General features: G+C 43.7%; 1 protein-coding gene across 2 annotated transcripts in view; it reads left to right on the forward strand.

The window, feature by feature from the left end:
* The window catches only part of WRAP73 (WD repeat containing, antisense to TP73), a 50238-nt gene extending 33805 nt beyond the window's left edge, over positions 1–16433 (forward strand). Inside the window, exons 6-12 of one of the 2 annotated variants that reach the window (XM_066607373.1) lie at positions 4452–4538; positions 4637–4771; positions 4844–4921; positions 10387–10492; positions 11498–11623; positions 12896–13087; positions 15983–16433. In XM_066607373.1, coding sequence (XP_066463470.1) covers positions 4452–4538; positions 4637–4771; positions 4844–4921; positions 10387–10492; positions 11498–11623; positions 12896–13087; positions 15983–16095 — 837 coding nt within the window. In that variant the 3' untranslated portion in view covers positions 16096–16433. The remainder of the gene's footprint in view (positions 1–4451; positions 4539–4636; positions 4772–4843; positions 4922–10386; positions 10493–11497; positions 11624–12895; positions 13088–15982) is intronic. The other variant, XM_066607374.1, reaches the window with a different exon arrangement.
* Positions 16434–17797: the final 1364 nt, after the last annotated feature.

The raw sequence follows: 17797 nt of genomic DNA on the forward strand, positions 1-17797 counted from the left end.
TGCTTTCAATGGGATCGGCGCTGCTGCCACGGCCCCAATGAAGGCAATTTTGTTTTCATGCATGGCAAGTGTTAAAAGATCTCACATGTGAAGTGAGCCATTGGAAGCCATTAGCTTCATAATTTTGCAGTTTATCGCAGCGCTGGGAAATCGTGCGAATTCATCGCCAGTTTTAAGGCACCCTTATGATGGTGTCTATTTTACTCACTGACCTCAGCGACACCTGCAGGCCATTCAGTGTATAGCCAGTAATATTTCCTTATTTACTAAAATTATTGCTTAATTTATTTGAACCTGACCTGACGTGACAGTGGTATCTGCTTGGACTTATGTTCTTGTATCTGCCAGGGCTTCCTCCGGGTCTGTATTGGAGATGAGTTATCAGACACGTTATTACCACGCTGATATTCAGCTTTATAATATAAAAGGGGATTTCTAGCCCATTTGTTTTAGTTCCTTTTAAACAGGATGATTATCACTCCTGCGCTTTCACACAGGATTGATGATTGCTGAGTGAATGGAGGCGGAGTACGCCAAAGATCACTTTCGCCACCTGACGACATTCACAGTAAATAGGTCGATTGTCGATTTGATTTTTATGCTTCCAGAAACCGAATAAGTAAAAAAGCGAACAAATTATTATTGTTCAGTCGCTGGCAGTTTACTATTTAGATTCTCACGATCCAGCGCAAATCTGAACTATAATTGTCCTGTGTTAAAGGGCCCTAACACCCGTTATTAGGATAGAGTTTTTTTTGCAACTGTCAAAAGAAAAACTTTGTCCATAGCAACCAATCACATTGCAGCTTTCTTTCCTTTTTTTTTTTAAAGAGCAGAATAAGAAATGAAAGCTGATCCGTTGCTATGGGCAGCAAAGAAAAGTCGTATTGATTTCAGTATTGTTGGATTACTCCCAGAGTGATCTGTGATATCTTAGTGAGTCATGTGACCTGCTGGAGTGCAGAGCGCTCATGCTCCAGCTGATGCAATCATGAACACCTTGTAGAGGGAGGATCTCCTTCATTCCCCTCCATTCTAGACCACCAGATCTCACCATAAATTATAATCCTCACACTTGGGGTGCATTCAGACGACCATATATCGGTCTGGTTTTCACGCCCAGCGGATATACGGCGTGTCTCTCTGCAGGGGGAGGAGGCTGCCTCCTCTCCACCCCTCTGCACTTTTTGCAATGAGAGGAGGCGCGACAGGGGTGGGGCTAAAGTTCTGGGAATTAGCTCCGCCTCTCATATATAATTTTTTTTTGCACACAATTTGCGTGCACAAACAGTACAGTGAAACATATGAGTGCCCAAATACGCAGCGCCAATTACGCAAAGGTGTGCATAAATGAACTGACACCGGCGTGACACTGGTCTTTGAACTAGCTTTATACTTGTCAGGTACGCCCTTGTGGCTTTTGCATCCGTTTCCATGCTGCACGACTGTCTGTCGGGGATAAACTGCTGAAGCATTTTTGCACTTGGCGGCGCCATCTTCATGCTCCTCTTTGAACCCTGCTTTTGGATGGAGCATAGCCTGCACAATCCAAGTATGCTCTGTGGGGTGTGCTCCATTAACCATGAACAACTAGAAAACGTGCTCAAGAAATGCTCCTTCATTGATGAAGAGCCGGAGCATGTGGTCTGCACTGAGCATGCTCAAAACGTAAAAATAAATATACGTAAAGTTCTTTTTCCTAGCCACTCCCACTGGTAGATTTAGCAACCAGGTCAGCTGGAGGCGGAGTTGCACTGAAACTTGTAGGTGTTTCTTGCACCTTCGGAGCATTTATAGGGGTTGGGATCATAATACAACAACACTGAACTTTTATGGCACTCAGACCCTGATATACTGGCATGGCACCCAACCTTAAGGCCCTTTTTGCATGGCACGAACGTTTGCCCTAACTTTTGTTTGCCAATATGCCTTTGATCAGCTGATGAACAAACAAATCCACGTTCATCGACTGATTGGCTCTTTCGTGCCGGGATAAAAATGACTGTACCTCGTTAGCACATCTTCCCATGTAAACCTAGAGATGTGCTGCAAAGGACTAACAATTGTTCAGGACGCTTTCACACAGACAACAAAATTGCGTGATTTTTCTCATGATGTGACAGCGCTAAAAGTCGCATGTATGTGAAGCCCGTGCTTTCCAATGGGTTCCTTCACATTAGTGATGATTTGTAGGCCGCTACATTGTGAGAATAAAAAATCATGTCATGCTCTATACCGCCATGATTTGCAATGTTTTGTAGACCATGTTTCCCTATAGACCCTTCCTTTGTGTTGCATCGCCTAAAATTGCGTTTTTCATGGGGTGCGATGCAATTTTTACTGTAGGAAGTCCTACTGTTTGTCCCTAAAATAAACCCTATCTGCAGTAAAAACAAACCATACATCACCTAACGGCCACTGTCCACTCCACCGCACTTCTCCTCCGGCAATTCTGCGGCACTTGTTTGTAGCCTTCAGACAGCTTTTCTCTGGTCAGGGTTCAAAGTCCCGCCTTCAGTGTGCTGGCTCTGATAGGCTGAACCAATCAATACAACGCTCGATCCACCAATCACAGCGATCACATTGAATGGCTGTGATTGGTTCATTGGGCGCTACAGTGATTGCCTGAGCCGCAGCGCTTGAGAACAAATCAGAGCCAGCGCTTCCTGGAGGTTAGATTTTTGCCCACCCCCCTCCGACCAGGAAGCGCTGGCTGAAGACTAAAAACAAGTGCCTCGGAACTGCCGTAGCAGAAGTGCAGCGGAGCGGAGACCGCCTGTTAGGTGATGTATTGTTTTTGGTTTTTTTTGATGCAGCTAGAGCTTATTTTTGAGGTAGGGCTTATATTTCAAGCCCCCATCCTCCCAGAAAATCCCAACAAAAGAGCGCCAAAAAGTTGCACGACTTTCTAAGCCCACCAAATCGTGATATTGCCGTGGGAAAACACAGCGATATCACTGTCGCCCGTGTGAAAGAGGCCTCACTCTCATAGTAGCGATCCTCTGCTGGAGTGAATGCCAGTAAGCAAGGGGTCTTTTACGCAAGTCAAGAATTTGCCTGTTATAGCAAGCGCCGATCAACAAATCGAATGTTGATCAGAGCTCATTACTGTTGTTACTACTGACAGAGGAACACTGGCATTGGGAGAAACTCTCGTTCCCAGACTTGGCAGCACACCTCCCTGTTTACATGAGAAGATGTGCTGCCGACCACATGACAGATCCAATCCTCTGACAAACAAACACACGCTCATCCATTTGTTGTTCGCCAACATATTCACACTGGCCAATTATCAGGCGACATGCTATTTGTCGATAATGGTCATATATGTTGTGCTCCATAGAAGCGGCGGATGGCCTCTATGAGGTCTACATTAACTATCTGCTGGGAGCTCCACATTCCCGTATTGGTGGCGGGGACTGCTGAGGACAGCGAACACATCTCTCTCCCAGCTGTCACAACATGTATTTAGAAGGATGGGATTGCTCTTCAGACACGGTCAACTTCAGGGTTCAGTTTCACACACAAGTGAGCGATGTTCTGCCATGACACACAAACAGGACCATAAAATAAAGGCTGACAACCGTAGCACGGTTTTATTACACACTACTGTATATATGCTATACTTGTTCTTGCCCTGTAGGAAAACAATAATGTACTCTACAACTACTTACACAACCGGTCACCACCCAACGACATCATAAACTAAGTTACAGCACTGGTCAGCGGGGTGACGGGGAGCCTGGGAGCCTGGGGGTATATCTTTCTTTTTTTAACAGCCATTTACTCCCATTCCTTCTGTCTCCGCTGGTGACTATTAAAAAAAAAAAAACCTAACCAAATGGCACCTAGCTTAGTTTATAGTACTGTTTCGTGGTGACAGCTTCTATTTGACTTGTAAATTTTAATAGTATTACTACGGTAGTCACTTATACTTATACTGTCTTATATTTATTTTTGCCCCAAAAGAGGCACAGTGTCTTTTTTTTGGGGGGGGGGGTGTCTTAATACTTGGCTCACAGGCGGCGTCCTGCTCCCTCACGCTGGGTTGAATGGCTGTGATTGGCTGACACCACAGTCCTGAGCCAATGACAGCAATCTCTTGCTGGAGGCGGGGTATTCAACCCATGTTACCAGGAAGAGATTGCTTTCTCAGCGCCGAGGAGTGGCGCAACACAGCGTGAGGGACCAGGACACCGCCTGAGGGGTAATTTTTTTTTCCTTTCATGTAGTGTAGATGGGGCTTATTTTTTGGGGAGGGCTAATCGGGGGAAACATGGTAGTATAGAATTAAAGAGGGCAGTATTATAGCACCTGTTCATGGGATAGGTGGCAGTATTATAGTAGTTACATTCTTGTACATAGGGGGGAAGTATTTTAGGGATCGTGATTAGGAGATACAGCTGAGCTATATGGTTATGGGTTTTAACTCTTTCTTGGTTTCATTGCAGCATTTTGAGACTGATACTCAGGACTTGACTGGTATAGACTGGGCTCCAAATGGCTGTGTGCTGGCTGTATGGGACACTTGCCTAGAGGTATGGTGACCTTTCTTATACTGAGTGACTGTCCAGTCCTCTGATGTGGAGAATATAAGCATGTGCCATCTAATAATGACCCTGCACTTCTCTGTTAGTACAAGGTATTGCTATACTCGCTAGATGGACGCTTGCTGTCCAGTTACTCTGCCTATGAGTGGTCATTGGGCATTAAATCAGTCGCGTGGAGTCCCAGCAGTCAGTTTCTGACCATTGGCAGCTATGATGAGAAGGTATGTAAGTGAACTTTACAGTCCTTTAGTTTACCGTTGTATATGCTTTATCAATTTGCTTTTCTTTATTAGGTTCGAATCCTCAACCATGTGACATGGAAACCAATCAAAGAACTGGTGCATGCAGCTACAATCTCCAACACAAAGACTGTAAGTATCATGGGAACACTTCTATTATGCTGGCTCATTAAAGGGGTTGTCCCGCGAAACAAAGTGGGGGTAAGCACTTCTGTATGGCCATATTAATGCACTTTGTAATATACATCGTGCATTAATTATGAGCCATACAGAAGTTATTCACTTACCTGTTCCGTTGCTGGCGTCCCCGTCTCCATGGTGCCGTCTAATATTCAGCGTCTAATCGCCCGATTAGACGCGCTTGCGCAGTCCGGTCTTCTCCTTTGCTGAATGGGGCCGCTCGTGCCGGAGAGCGGCTCCTCGTAGCTCCACCCCGTCACGTGTGCCGATTCCAGCCAATCAGGAGGCTGGAATCGGCAATGGACCGCACAGAAGCCCTGCGGTCCACCAAGGGTGAAGATCCCGGCGGCCATCTTCACAAGGTAAGTATGAAGACGCCGGACCGCGGGAATTCGGGTAAGTACTATCTGGTCTTTTTTTTTTTTTTTTATCCCTGCATTGGGGTTGTCTCGCGCCAAACGGGGGGGCTATTGAAAAAAAAAAAAACCTGTTTCGGCGCGGGACAACCCCTTTAAGCCTTTGGGACGCAAGGGATGAATGACTAGTGACCTATGTTGGGATAGGAACATCTTTTACTAGAACAGTCATCTCCAACCTATGGCTCTATATCAGGTGAGAAACTACTCCTGCTGGCAAGTGCAGTGCATACCGGCAGTTGTAGTTTCATAACAGCTGGAGATTCACAGCTTGGAAATTATTGTACTCAGATCAAGACCTGACTCAAAAATTTGTGGGGGAATTGAGAAGGGTCATCAGAAACCTGTTTGTGGGCTCCACAAAACCTTTGGACTTGATACTGGAGAACTCTTGGGTTAAAGTATTCTATATGCTTACCAAACTACACAAAGCTGGCAACCCAGGGAGGCCAATTATCTCAGGTGTGGGAACCCTCACTGAAGGAATTTCCGGGTAGAAGGTGTCCTCAAACCACTGGTGAGGAATACAACCAGCTACTTGCAGGACACCATGGACCTACTGAACAAACTATCAAGCAGAGGTCCCCTCCCTGATGATGCCATCCTAGCCACAATGCATGTGAAATCCTTATATTCTAACATCCCACACAAAGATGGACTGACTGCCTGGCAGGCACACCTTGAGGCCAATGGGGTCGCCTCTGAATCCGTGTTACAACTCACACAAGATTCAACCTCACACATAATTATTTCTCCTTTGGCAAAGAGATATTCCTGCAACTCACCAGAACTGCCATGGGCAGTAAAATGGCACCGCAATATGCCAACCTTTCCATGGCAAAACTGGAGAGTGACTTTCTGGCCTCCTGCTCCAGCAATCCACTGGCCTACTTCCGCTACATTGATGACATCATAATCATCTGGACCAACACTGAACAAGAACTTATAAAATCCCATGAGAGATTCAATGCATTCCACCCCACCATAAAAGTGACCTTAAGCTACTCGTATACCGAAAACAACTCTTTGGACACCACCATAAAAAATTCTAACAACTCCATACAGACATCCCTATACCGAAAACCAATTCATCGGCCCACATACTTTAGTTCTCATCCTAAGCACATTTAAAAAGTCCATAGTCTACAGCCAGGCCAACAGATACAACTGGATCTGCTCCAACCCAACAGACAGGGATGAACATTTACACAATCTCAAAAAGACATTTTTAAATCACGGCTACCGTCCCACCTCAATTGATGACCAATTCACCAGAGCCACCAGGATACCCAGGAATCAACTACTTCACTACACGGAGGGAAAAAAAACAAACATGTGCATCTAGTAATGAACTATAAATTTACAGCTAGAAGTACTGAGGAAAACTGCAAAGAAATCCATCATACCCTACACAAGGATGACCATCTGAAAACCATATTCCCAGACCCTCCCTTTTTGTGTTACAGGCAACGTCCAAACTTGAGGAACTTTATAATCAGGAGTGCATTGCCCTATGACACAAGGAATGTATCCCTGTAATGTAAGGAGCTGTAAGACCTGCTCACATATACTGACTGCGGACAGGATACGGATCCCCAACACACAGCAGGACTATAAGATCCCAGGGACATTCACATGTTCCATGCCCAATGTTGTGTACCTGATCCTGTCCAGTGAATGTCCTGTTGGGGGGCTAAAAACTGACAGCCAGGATGAGATCTTATTGCCACACAATTAGAGAGGAAAAGGCTGAATTACCTGTGGCACAACATCTTTCTAGTCACAGACACAACATGGAACGTATGAGAGTTATCATACTGAAGGGCAACTTCAAGTCACAGCGTCACAGAAAAATTTGGGAGTATAAATTTATGGCCATTTTTAATACCCTCAATAATGGAATGAACTTCGGAGCGTAGTTCTTGCATCAGTGGAGAATATGAAAGGTGTGTGGAGACACCTGGGGGAATGGCATTATCTCTCGCCAAGGAGAGCACCCAGAAGGGGTGCTATTCCCAATCATTGTTTTAAAGACTTGGTAAACAGTCCTATATTGATTTGAAGGAATGCTGCCATCTAACAGGTGGCACTGCAGAGGTATTGTTTCATCTTCCTCATTTGCCGGTCTGAAGGTGAGATGTGACACAGGCCTGTGACTCCCCTCCCCCCAACACCAATGTAGAAATCATAAAACTGCCACGTTTCTTACCAGGGGACTAATTAACCCCTTAGTGACCATGCTATAGTCTTTTTACGTCCTCCCCGTTGCAGGACGTGTATGGAGGGAGATGACGTTATTTATTACAGCTGACACATGTGGGCAACAGCCCTGTTTGGCCGCACGGCCGATCCGGGACTATTAACCCTTTAAATGATGCTGTCAAATCTGACAGCGGCATTTAAATCCCCCAAACAGTGTTTGGGGGTCCCGTATGGCCCCCCTGTGGTGAGATTGGGAGAGCCGTGTGGGTGTCATGGCAGCCGGGGTACTTCTGAAAGACCCCAGGGCTGTCATGGCAGAATGCCTATCGAGCCATCCCCGTGGGGTGGCTTGATATGCTGCCTGTCAGAATGCAGTATGATGTAATGCTATGACAATAAATCATACTGCATCAACGATCTAAGCATCACTAGTCGTGGTCCCCCAGGAGGACTGAAAAAAAAAGTTAAAATAAGAACAATAAAGTTTTATTAACTATTTATTTATTTTTCTTTTTTTTAAAGTAATAAAAGTGCAAAGAAAAAACCCTTTTGCTATATTTACTATAAAAAAAATCTAAATAATAAAACAGAAATACATATTTGGTATCGCTGCATTTGTAAAAGTCCGATCTAACAAAGTAATGCATTATTTACCGCGCACGGTGAACGTCGTCTGGAAAAAAACCCGCCAGAAATGCGCTGTTGCCAAGAAAAATCTAAGAAAAAGCGATCAAAAAGTCCTATGTATTCCAAAATGGTACCAACGGAAACTGCAGGACGTACCTCACAAAATGAGCCCTCACACAACTATATAAACAGAAAAATAAAAAAGTTATTGTGCGCAGAAGTTGGAGACCGAAAATAATTTCAAAAAATTAAATATCTTTAAAAAAATATACAAGTAGTACGGCTAAAAAAAAAAACCTACACATTTGGTATCGTAGTAATCGTACTGACCCATAGAATAAAGTTATCATGTCATTTTTGTTGCAGTTTGTGCGCCGTAGAAACAAGACGCACTAAAAGATGGTGGAATGTCATATTTTTTTTCCATTTCTCTCCACTTAGAATTTTTAAAAAGTTTTCAGTACATTATATGGTACATTAAATAGTACCATTAAAAAATACAACTCGTCCCATAAAAAACAAGCCCTCAAACAGCGACGTCGATGGATAAATAAAGGAGTTACTACTTTTTAAACGGGAGCGAGGAAATAAACGAAAATGGGGGGGGGGGGGGGGGAAGAAGCAAAAAAGTGTGGTCACTAAGGGGTAAAGTATTTACTTGTCTGGTATTTTTTTTTTAAGTGCAAATCAGTCTTGCTATATCTGTGCCTTTTTGTGTGTGTATGTATGTATAATATATACACATACACACATGTCCCATCCAGATTTATTTCACAATGCCTGAAGATAGGTCATCAGTAGAGATGAGTGAGCACGCTCGGATAAAGCAGTTACTCGAGCGAGCACCGCTCTTCTCGAGTAGCTGCTTTCTGGTCTGAGCGTGCTTGGGGGGGCGGGGTGAGCGTCGGGTAGCGCGGGGGAGACAGAGATCTTTCTCTCTCTCGCTACCCCTCGTCGCCCACCGCTCACCCCCGCCACCCCCCGAGCACGCTCGGACCAGTAAGCAGTTACTCGAGAAGAGCGATGCTCGCTCTAGTAACTGCTTTATCCGAGCGTGCTCGCTCATCTCTAATCCTGAGAGATCTAAGAGCTCGCTATAACATCATGTGTTTTTGTTGATCATTAAAGGGTATCATACCTACAGGATAACTTGGTTTCTCTTACTGAGAACAATCACATTGTACTGTAATAGACGCACAGAACTTTCTTCCGTGTCAGTTTTGTGGGTAGGCATTGCAGAATATTTAAGAAACCTGGTAGAGAGTTAAATGTATTTTTTCCCTTTCAGCACTATTTTAGAATTTAATTTTAAATAAGGTTAAAAGGTTGCTATGTTTAAACAGATTTCGAGTTATTACAGGTTTTCTCCAATCACATCCAAACTTGCTCTTCTACTGGCAAAAAAGAGAAAGTAAATTGTACTGGAAACGTACAACAGTTTAGCTCCTCCCATCTGTCAGTGATAGCATCTAATTATTGTATGTATAATTGCTTCCAGTGTATACTACAATATGATAGCTCAAAGGCAGCAAGATTTTTAAATGTTCCTTATATGCATGAATTGAAAATTCTCAAAGCAGCAGTCCAGTTTATCCATCACAGTATCAGTGACTTATGCTGTGAAGAATCCAGTCTGTCCTCTCCGGGCTGGGTATTCTGCACTCTTCTTCTGACCTTCAGGTCACATGACCAGCACTCTGACAACATTCTCTGTCCTGCAGTTAATGGGGCCGATTTATAACAACTGTCTAAAAAAAATAAATAAAAATTGCCTTGCTCACAGCAACTAATCCCAGTACAGCTTTCAATTTCAGAAGCATAATATAATATGAGAACTATGATGTGATTAGCTGCTGTGAGCAAGGCAGTTTTGTTTTTTAGACAGTTGTTATAAATCTGCCACATTAACTGCAGGACACAGAGTGTTGTCAGAGTGCTGGTCATGTGACCTTGAGGCTGAAAGAAAAGTGCAGAATACACTGCCTGGATAGAACTGGATTCTTCACAGCAGAGGTCTGTGATACTTTGATGAACAACCTGGAGTGTTTCTAGAACTGCAAATCATTAGAAGTTGCTGAACACTTTAGCATGTAATATTTAAAATTCATATAAAGTTTTTCTTTACTTTACACTTTTTTTTAACTTACCTTTGCATTTTTGTTTTCCTTCTAGATGGTTTACCGAGAAGTGGATAAATGCCAAAGTGTTGAGCCTAGCCAGCTCACCTTTCCTCCTCCACGAGGGACCCCCAGTAGTTTGTTTACTGTCCACAGTAAATGTAAGTGGTGAGCAGATTATACAGTAACTCCTAGGAGGTGAATTCTACCATTATTGCTCTTTCATTTGGGAATATCTTTTTTTGCCAGCTCTCCTGCCATTGTTAACGGGTACAGATACATACACCGTTAAATGGAGTCAGTCCTGTACTTTGTGCTGTCCTCACTTAGGGCAGCATAAAGTAGTGATGGATATGCTAATTTCAGCGTTCTGTCACTTATAGGATAATGTGCAGCGGTTATTAAGAACCTACAGCATGTTACTGTATGTTTTTGCAGTTCCCAGCGGGCACCTGAACAGCTGATTGGTCAAGGTCCCGTGTGCCGGATTCCAGCTAATCAACTGCTGATGGCCTATCCTGAGGATAGGTTATCAAAAGTATTTGCTCTGAAAACCTCTCTTAAGGTTATGTTTAGATGTCGCACAGCGGAAATTCCGCAGCATTACCGCATCCAAAACCGTATCAGAATCTGTACCTGCAGCTTTCAGAAGATACAGCACTCCCTTCCAAAGTCTTCGTCTGTCAGCGCTTCCTTCACCTGGCGGCCTGTAGTGAGTGCAACACTGCTTGTCACTTCTGCATCACCTGACCATCGGCGCTGCGCCTTGTTTGGGCAGACAGGTGAAGGAAGCGCAGCCTCTGAAGACTTCAGAGGTGAGTGCTTGTATCTTCTGAAATTAACCGCAGCAATGCAGCTGGTTTTGAGTCAAAATCCGCACCGCTGTGGAATTTGATGTGGACACTGTGCAGCATTTCTGCTCTGTGTAAACCTATCCCTAAGGCTATTACAGCTGAAAAGACATAAAGAAGCCTGGCAATAATCAATCATCCCGTGTGACTTATTACTGCAAGCTGTTCCATCAGTTGTATGATGGAGAATATTGGGTTCCTGCATGATTGTAATTGATATATTTCCAGACTATTCGTATTTCAAACTTGGAATACCGCTGGTCTGGAATGTTTCTCACTGCGTAATATCACTAATGCGGTTGACTCTCTCCACAGATGAGCTTGTAGAGGGGCCAGTGACATTACGCACCATTAAACCAGACACTGACCGTGCAAATCCAGAACTTGGGATCGGGATGCTGGCCTTCAGTCCTGACAATCGATACTTGGCCACCAAAAATGGTACAAAATATTTTTGTTTATTGACAGTTTTCAAAACTTAAAAGTATTTCTGTTGCCAAATCTGAAAAGAGTAGCAGTGGTGAAATCTGTAACCGTATTGTGCAGCATTAACCCCTTTCTTCAGGGTTCTGTGTATGATGGTCATTCCTGATTATGCAAACCCCACAGCAGTGCCAACGTGGTCAGGAGAATGAGTGTGGCAGAAAGAAAAGTCCGTTCCTGGCTGTTCTGCACCTGACGCTCCTATGGTCTTATTCCTGTCAGCCCCAACAACGCAACTTAGCCTAGCTCTGTCTGACAGTAGTACCTACCTTGGTATGCCCTAGCAGATGCTTGTGTATTTTACATGAACAGTCATATAGACCTATGACAGTATGTGGGCGCGCACGGCGAGTACTCCTTAAGTATAGTGGAGTTATTTTATGTGGTGCTGCTGTTACAACACTTTAACATTTATATACGAAGTATGTTATGTTGACTTTTTTTTTTTTTTAAGTCCCCTGATGGGATTGTAAGCAAAAAATGTAACGTTACAAGATTAAAACAAAACTATGCACAAATATTATAGAATCATGAAAAATTACTCTACATAGACAATGGAAAATGGGACACAAATTTCATATGTGTAGAGGTATATGTCATTAACTCAGCACAGGTCACAAAACGGAGGGATAGAACACAAAAGCGACTGTAGATTACGTCCAGCATCCTGTTGCGGAGAGGGGAAATATATTCCAAAAAATAATTTTTCATATTTCGGGGAGTGTAGCGTATGTGCATGGAGGTAAGCAACTGAGTGGCGGGCATCACTGTATGCAAATGGAAGTTTACAGCAACAGCAGCTCCAAAGTGTTTTTACTCATTAGTTTCAGTTAGATAAAACTGATGAATATGGAAACTAACGAGTAAAATTGCTGTGCAGTTATTGCTGTAGAACTCCCATCTGCAGCCGCTCCTGCTGACGCAGTGCATTCAGTCATTGGGCACATGGATCCCTCTTGTGCCATGGGACGTGTTATAGCTCAGCTGTTAGCTTGCCAAGGATGCAAGATGAATCTAGGCCTTAGCTCCAGTCTTCTGATGGGCCACACCACATCTCCTGTGTTAGAAACCCGATAGACTGGACAGGTAAGAGCTCCCCTACATTTTGAGAGGGTGCTTCTGTGTGATGGAGGCATTGGGCTACAGTGTTATAATGAGGCGCTGGCTGTACCTGAGACTATCTGAAGGGTTCTAATTAAACACTTTTTTGTGTTGACTGATGTCCCGTAGATAACATGCCGTGCTGTGTGTGGATATGGGACATTCAGAAGATGAGGTTATCAGTGGTGCTGGAGCAGACATCGCCTGTCCGCACTTTTCATTGGGACCCAGTCCAACCACGGCTTGCCATATGCACTGGAAATAGCAAAGTGTATCTGTGGTCTCCGACCAGCTGCGTTTCAGTCCAAGTCCCTGTGGAAGGTGAGTGATCCCTTCGTGTAAACATAGATGACTCTCACAATTGGCGCTGTCCATTTCAGCAACGAGCCCCCAGATCTCTCTGCCCACAAGCCAAAACCTACCACCCAGACCAGCTTCACCCAGATCTTGTAGCCAGCTGACCGTAGCGAGGCCAATACAATAGAGCCAGAACATCCTGCTTAGAAACAAGGAAATATTAGTTTACAAATTTGTTAGGGCGTCCCATCAAGCTGTCTATTATGGGAAAGCTGGGCACCAACCAATATAGCTGCTATTACTTTGCTGAGTTTTCCAGACTATGCAAAGAATATATCCCTTCCTAAATAGGCAGGTTTGAAAGTTACTAGTTTGGTATTTTGGTAATATTTGGTAGTCAGTGGAAAGAGAAGATCAGGATGACAAAGAGCAAGATGGCTAGATACAATCAAGGCCACCACAAACATGTCAATCGCGGAACTGAGAGAAGCTGTAAAAGACACAAATGCGTGGAGAACATCGTTCCATAAAGTGACCGAAGATTGGATACAACTAAACGGATCACCATCAGTTTGGTATAATTGGGTGGCAAATCTAGCGCAACCTGTTATTGCAACCATATTGATTATTATCCAACATTCCGTGGATTTCCCACCAGTAACAATAAAATGCTTAAGCCAATGTCTGAGGGCACAACAGTTGGACCCTCATTCATACTGATAATGAAGGTGCCGCGTTGTTTGGTAGAGAGCAGCAGCCTTTTAAGTTTCATACATCCCATTACACCACCGCTCCCAACCAGATGCTGTATGGTGAATACTAGTGGGGCCCCAGTACTCAGACCTTCATGACCTATCCCAGTGTTTCTCCTGTCGTCGGGGACCCCCAACAGGTCATGTTTTTGGGATTTCCTCAGTATTGCACAAGTGATGTAATTATCGTCAGACATTGCCACGGGTGTTCTTACTATAGAATATCCTAAAAACATGACCTGTTGGGGCTCCATGAGGACTGGAGTTGAGAAACACTGACCAATCAAATGGATATGCTTTTAATGTTATTGGTGGGAAGATTCAGTGAGGCAGAGGGGGGTCTAGTATATTTTCACAGAGTAGATCCCTAAAATATAACCTTTATTAAGTTTCAATTAAAAACTCAGGGTTAAAGACTAACAAACCTCTATTCTGTATTCCCGATAATGGACCACTATAGTGGAATCACAATCCCCTTCGGGGACATCTCTACAGCAACAGGCAGAGTATTCAAAGTCAAATTCTGGGCTGTAAACGAGTGCTGTACACACGTGATCACTGGATTAATGGCTATGGGATGGTCGGTAAGAGGTGGCGAGCCACAGTGGACAACAAACTGTGGCAGGCCTACTCCAGGCACTCATCACCTTTCCGCGCATAAATATGCGCAGTACATAGAGGACATTGCAGAAAAATGGAACTTGTGATAACAAATTGCAAATTCCGCGCTGATCAGTGCGCAATTTACCAGGTCCTGTTTGGAAAAGGCACTAATTGCAGTTTCTCTCTATGTGCATAATTGTGAATCGGGTATAGTAGCACGGAATTCAAGTTAACTTACTGCTTCACCAACATGTAAGGGCAAGCCTCCAATCAGTTTGAGAATTCCGTTTTTAATTCGAACCTTCAAATGAAGAGTCCACTCATTTGTCCTGCATGTATTCGGCCTGTTTGAGTGCTTAATAAGATACATATAACTTTTCCTGCTCTTGTCTAGATATTGATCATGTTTATGGTTTGCATTAACGATTCAGATAATGATTTATGCCTAGTTTCAATTAGAAGTACATATTATTTATGATAGATTTTGGTTCAAGGTTCAACATGTTTCTTTGGACATTTTAATTCATCAGGAACTGTATCAATCACTATATTCCTATAATAAATACCCTAGGTGCAATAATTAATCCTAGAATACTGGCTAATCACGGCCTCCATAACTAATACAAAGACACCTATAGTATGTTCTGAACACGCTGACATAAGATGTAATATTCTGTATAACCTAAAGGTAACACTCCCTAGGTAGATAGATTCTCTAAGGGTATGTTCATAGTAGCCCAGAGTAGAATCCCCCAAGCCACAAAAGTAAATAATAAATTAAAGGGCAGCAGAACCGTCAGCCCTGATGGTGGACTTAGAGCTAATGACTGACCTGGTGGTTCATTAAGCCTTAATTATTCCCCCCCCCCCCCAACCTAGTAGGAGAGGCCCTGGCTTCCAATCGGGACACCACCTGTCATTTAACCCTATCTATCATCGCCCAATCAATGTGAGGAGGTAGAGGTTGTCACAGGAACGAGGATGCCATGCAGAAGATAAACACAGCAGCACGGTGATCTATAGGATAGCCCAAGGTAGGGGGCTGTGCTTTCAAATGGTAACCCCATTACTGGTGAGAACTAAAATCCTTTTTCTGTTGCAATCTATTCTCCTCTGATAGCAGCCACTGTAGTCTGGAAGATGCTGCCTGTTTTTTCATACTGACAGTAAAGTGAGTCATAAACATTACATTACATCTGGGAAATGAGGTTTAAACACTTCAGCATATTGCATTTTATCACACTTTTTAATTTTTTTTGCCTCTGCAGGGACTAAGCGCCTTCAGAAATTTCTAGCAGCCGCTTACCCATTCCCCTATGGCATTATACATGCATATTTAAAGGGGTTATCTAACCTTTAAAAAATTTAATGGCCTACCCTCAGGATTGGCCATCTGTGCCTGACCAATGCGGGTCCACCGCTCAGGGCCCATGGCGATCAGCTGATTGAAAGGGTTTGCGGCTCTCCTGCAAGCACTGCAGCCTCTTCACACTTCGCTACATACATGTCACTGAACTTCACTTTCAGAAGCTGACTATTTTGGTGCTTGTGTCCCTTTCTCCAGGTACGTTTAATGTACTGTCACTGACCTGGCACCCACTGGGAGAAGACTCTTTGCTACTCATGAGTAAGGATCATCTCTGTATCTGTTACTTGGAGACGGTGGAGGATCACTGACCTCAGCTGGAAGCTATTCTAGGAAAACCTGTTTATATAGGGGGCGTACTATCCCACCAAGATGTGGTGATACAGACAGGGGCGAGGTGTTTGTAAATAAGCTCACTGCTGGACACTGGACAACCGCTCTTACGTCAGCTGGTTCTTCTATGTTCTTCTGTTATGTACTAATAGGTAATATCGACTTGTAGCTGCCAGTAAAGCAGTCCATAAATGGGGACCGACAAACTCTATATCTGGCGGTACATTTTATCCTGGAGCCCAGCAGCTTATGTTAATTTATTGTATATACATGTAGAGATGTAATTTATACCTATCAATAAATCCTTTATTTTCAATTGGAGAGACTAATGATTATGGTGTGTGAGTGTGCGTGTAATATATATATTATTAAACACAGTGAACATATTCAGAAGGGCACATTGCAGAGTCGGCTCCACATATCTGTACATGTATATAGTGTTTGGCAACATCGATTCACAGCAACTACACTAAGGGTCCATTTAGATGGGACGAATGTCGGGCAAATGATGCCCAACACACGTCCCTGTGTGTCCTCGCTCCCATGCTGTTGCACAAGAGCTAGTAGTGCTGCCTCACTCACAGAGCGGCCAGCAGGGGGGCGGGGAGGCTGCAGGAGATTTATGCAACATAAACGATGGACGATGAGCTGATCACTGATCGCTCAGTTTAAATAACAGCCGCTATGTTAAGTCAATGAGAGGAGCGGGGAAGTGCAAGGAGAGAAATCTCTTCCAGCCGCCCCGCTGTAAGCCAGTGATACTAGCTCCCGTGCAGCAGCACAAGAGCTAGTATGTGCGGGGACGAGTGTCGGGCATATTCGTCCCGTCTAAATAAGCTTTTACAGATCATAAGGATCATTGCATCTAAACAAAGCCCATGACCCAGTGAAATATAAATTTTGGAAGTCAGTAACCGCCTGAGTTTTAGGTCTGAAGGAGTGCCATCTCTCCTTAAGGAGAGCACCCAGAAGGGGTGAGGAGACTTATAAGGCCATGCATGCTCCCCTGGGTAATATGGTATATACAAATAAGGAAGATGGAACAATACCATGGTTTCTGGCTTGGTTTCCTGTTCCCAGTCACTGTTTTTAAAGACTTGTTTAAAGAGTCGTACATTGATTTGAAGGAATGCTGCCATCCAATAGGTGGCGTTGCAGAGGTATTGTTCCATCTTCCTTATTAGCCTGAGTTTTAGTAGCCACTTGGAGCTGGACAACTATCCTCAGGAACACAAGGGAGTAGATACTAAATCATTAAGCTATGATTAATTGCACAATAAGCAAACAGATTACATGGAATATGTAGAAAATTTATGGGGCCAGCAGGAACCGCACTCTTAACTGCAAGGTCAATAGGGCTGGATTATAAAGCACTAGACCACCTGAACACTTAGCCTAACGATAGGATGCAGAATAACTAAACCATTACTGGTGGAGAAAAAAAAAACACTAGGCCACCAGGATTCTAAATCACTAAGTACTAGCAGCGGGGCCAAAAAAGAATAGGCAACTGTGGGCTGGATGTAACTAGGCCAACTACACCATTGTGCAACTAAACATTCAGCTTCAACCACTAGGCCACCAGGAGCTGCAAACTTGCAGCATGACTTGCTTTATATGTTAGTATTTAGGAAGTGTTTAAAATATTTTCAAACCAAAAGTTGGGAAAACTTAAGAAAC

The sequence above is a fragment of the Eleutherodactylus coqui genome, chromosome 6 (genome assembly GCF_035609145.1).
Source record: "Eleutherodactylus coqui strain aEleCoq1 chromosome 6, aEleCoq1.hap1, whole genome shotgun sequence".
Taxonomy (NCBI): domain Eukaryota; kingdom Metazoa; phylum Chordata; class Amphibia; order Anura; family Eleutherodactylidae; genus Eleutherodactylus; species Eleutherodactylus coqui.